Source organism: Dipodomys ordii, unplaced genomic scaffold, assembly GCF_000151885.1.
Source record: "Dipodomys ordii isolate 6190 unplaced genomic scaffold, Dord_2.0 Scaffold302, whole genome shotgun sequence".
Taxonomy (NCBI): Eukaryota; Metazoa; Chordata; class Mammalia; order Rodentia; family Heteromyidae; genus Dipodomys; species Dipodomys ordii.
Genome location: NW_012267518.1, coordinates 124,732 through 127,510, shown reverse-complemented (window position 1 = coordinate 127,510; position 2,779 = coordinate 124,732). Strand labels below are relative to the sequence as shown.

The following is a 2,779-nucleotide window of genomic DNA, read 5'->3' as shown; positions in this document are numbered from 1 at the left end:
TCCTATTTCATAAACTGTTTACAATGCATTGATAGAGAACATCTGCAGATAGACACATCTGCAGTCTCTCCTGGTCCTGCTAACTTCTTTCCTGCCTGCACACCCAGGAACCATTCTCCTCCTTTCTTCTTTATTTACATATTTCTGCAAAGCATACACCATCTAATCGTATTGCTTATTTCTTCCCCCCCCCCCAAAACCCAATCAAAGTGTGGCTTGTCTTACCTCATTGGTGGTTAGTATTCTATGCATTGTTCTGCTTTCCTGTAAAGATGTGCTGCACTTAGATGCCTGGGAACCTTCCCATCATTGAGTAGCGATGGTCCTCATTTCCTCACACAACTGGAAGCACAGCACATCTCATCTGTGCCCTTGCCTGAGCTCTTTCCACCTGTGTTCCAGTCATCCCAATTAGGGATAGTTTCTCTCTGGCTTTTACAAGCATTCTTACAGATAGGAGTTTACATATAAAAAAGACTCCTTTCTCTGTATGTGTGCCCCGCCATCTCTCTCTCTCCCCTCTCTCTAATTAAGTTACAATACCACCAGAAGCTCTACCACTGGGGCCCAGTGTCTAGCCCTATTTTTTAAACTTATTCCTCAGATGGGGCCTCACTTTGTGTTGGGAAATCACCTCTGGTTTATTACTGTCCCTGCTCTATACTCTCAGAATAAATTAAATCCCATTGATGTCTTTCTGTTCAATCCAATTTGTGCTCAGCTTGATTCCACCCTCCTCCCTTCCTCCTGCGTCGTCAGCATCCTTCACACTGTCCCTTTCAGTCACCCTTCCCGGGCGCTCCCAGGGGAGTTGATTCATTTGTTTGCTTACTTGTTTGTTTGTTTTGGTCCTACTAGCAAGGTGGAGGATCTTTTCATGTGTTTGAGGGCTGGTAGGGATGTGTTCTATTTTATCTGAGTCATTTTCATTCTTTTAGTCCACAGAGTGCCTGGGCTCCTGAGGCTGAATTCCTGTGGCCAGCATGGCGGAGTCCAGGGATAACTCTTTGCGGATCGTTCTGGTTGGGAAAACTGGAAGTGGGAAAAGCGCCACAGTCAACACCATTCTTGGGAAAGAAGCCTTTCATTCTAGAATAGCTGCCCATGCCGTCACTCAGACCTGCCAGTGGGCATGCAGAACATGGAAAGAGAGGGACCTCGGGGTGATGGACACCCCGGGGCTCTTTGACACCAAGAAAACTCTGCACACCACTTGCATGGAAATCAGCAGGTGTGTCCTCTATTCCTGCCCAGGGCCTCACGCCATCATCCTAGTTATGAAGCTGGGCCGATACACAGAGGAAGAACAGAAAACTATTGCTTTGATCAAGGCTGTCTTTGGGACAGCAGCCATGAAGCACATGATTGTTTTGTTCACTGACAAAGAAGGTCTGGAGGGCTTGAGCCTCAATGACTTCTTAAAGGAGGCAGATGTGGATCTGAAAAGAGTCATCAAGGAGTGTGGGAACCATGTCTTGGCCATCAGTAACAAAGCAGACCAGGCTGAGAAGGAAGAGCAGGTGCAGGAGCTGGTGGGGCTGATAGACAAAATGGTGCAGAAGAATGGAGGGGCTTACTTTTCTGATAACATCTACGCCGATGTGGAGGAGAGGCTGAAGAAGCAGGCAGAGATTTTAAAGAAAAATTATACTGATGAATTAAAGAAGAACCTTCAAATACTGGAAGAGGAGTATGCTCAGATGCTCAGTGAACAGAAACAGAAAGAGGAGGAAACTGTGAAATCTATCACAGCAAAGTATGAGGACAAAATTCAACACGTCAGGGATCAGGCAGGCACAGAAATCCTGAGCCACATTGCTCAAAGACACAAGAACATCATTGCACACGTGTTGAAGTAATTTGGGAAGCCATGGGTCTCATTGTGTTTTTCTTCATCTGTGGTGATTGTGAAGCATTTCTCCACCTTCTCCCTCCTTTCCTCCCGCTCCATGACTCTGGCCCAGATTCTGAAATGACCAAATTGCTACCAATGAGCAGGAATTTCCATGTTTGTACCTGATGTCAAAATTCCCTGTCAGGCCTCTGTGACTGGCCAGGCTGCAGGCGGTGGGGACACTGTGTGTGAATTGTGTGTCTGAGTGTCAGCAGCACCCTGTGGTTGTCAGGCTCTTACCCCCAGCTTCCCTGTGCTGAGCCCCAGAAAGACTAACATCCCCCAAGCCTCATCCTTTCCATTTCGAGTTATTTCTCTAGGTGCTGTCGTCCCAAGTCCCCTGGGAAACAATCACCCTAACTTCTGCTCTTCGGATCCAGGCTTCACCCTCCGCTCCCAGAAGCTCCCCCATAGTGCTTCCGTGGTCCTGTGAGTACACAGGAGCTCTGCCAGTGCGCAGGCAGGCGGGTGATGCACAGAAGAGAATACAAGAGCCTTCCAGTCCCGTGGATCCATCTCTAGAGGACACACTTGGGTTGAGGCCATCTTGAGCCATAGAAACCAGTGGCTCTCAACTCCACAGCTCTCAACTCTCCAAGTGTTTGGGATCCAAACACTTTTCTTGCCAGGCCTTTGCCTTGTCCACAGACAGAAGGACTGTGGTAGAGATCTGACAGAGATTTTTAATTTTTGTAAAATGCTCCAAGTAATGGTTGGTGTAGAAGATAAAGAAGCAGTGACCCTAAAATACAGGTGCCGATTTCTCTTAGGGCTATTAATTCTCAAAGCTATGCCGTGGGCATAGTTGTACCTGTTGTGTGAATAGAGTGAGAATGTCACAATGAGTGTCCCCATGAATGGGGACAATGAATGACAGCAAAAACT

At 47.3% G+C, this 2,779-nt stretch overlaps 1 protein-coding gene across 1 annotated transcript; it reads left to right on the top strand.

Annotated features, from left to right (window-relative positions):
• Positions 1-946: 946 nt before the first annotated feature.
• On the top strand, positions 947-1,933 carry LOC106001484 (GTPase IMAP family member 7-like). Its single transcript, XM_013036575.1, has one exon. The coding sequence runs from the start codon at positions 984-986 to the stop codon at positions 1,857-1,859; it is 876 nt and encodes a 291-aa protein (XP_012892029.1). The 5' UTR covers positions 947-983; the 3' UTR covers positions 1,860-1,933.
• The last annotated feature ends 846 nt before the right edge of the window (positions 1,934-2,779 follow it).

Bases quoted from the DNA above. Each gene is read 5' to 3' on its own strand.
- LOC106001484 (XM_013036575.1), top strand. From the start codon at position 984: ATGGCGGAGTCCAGGGATAACTCTTTGCGGATCGTTCTGGTTGGGAAA.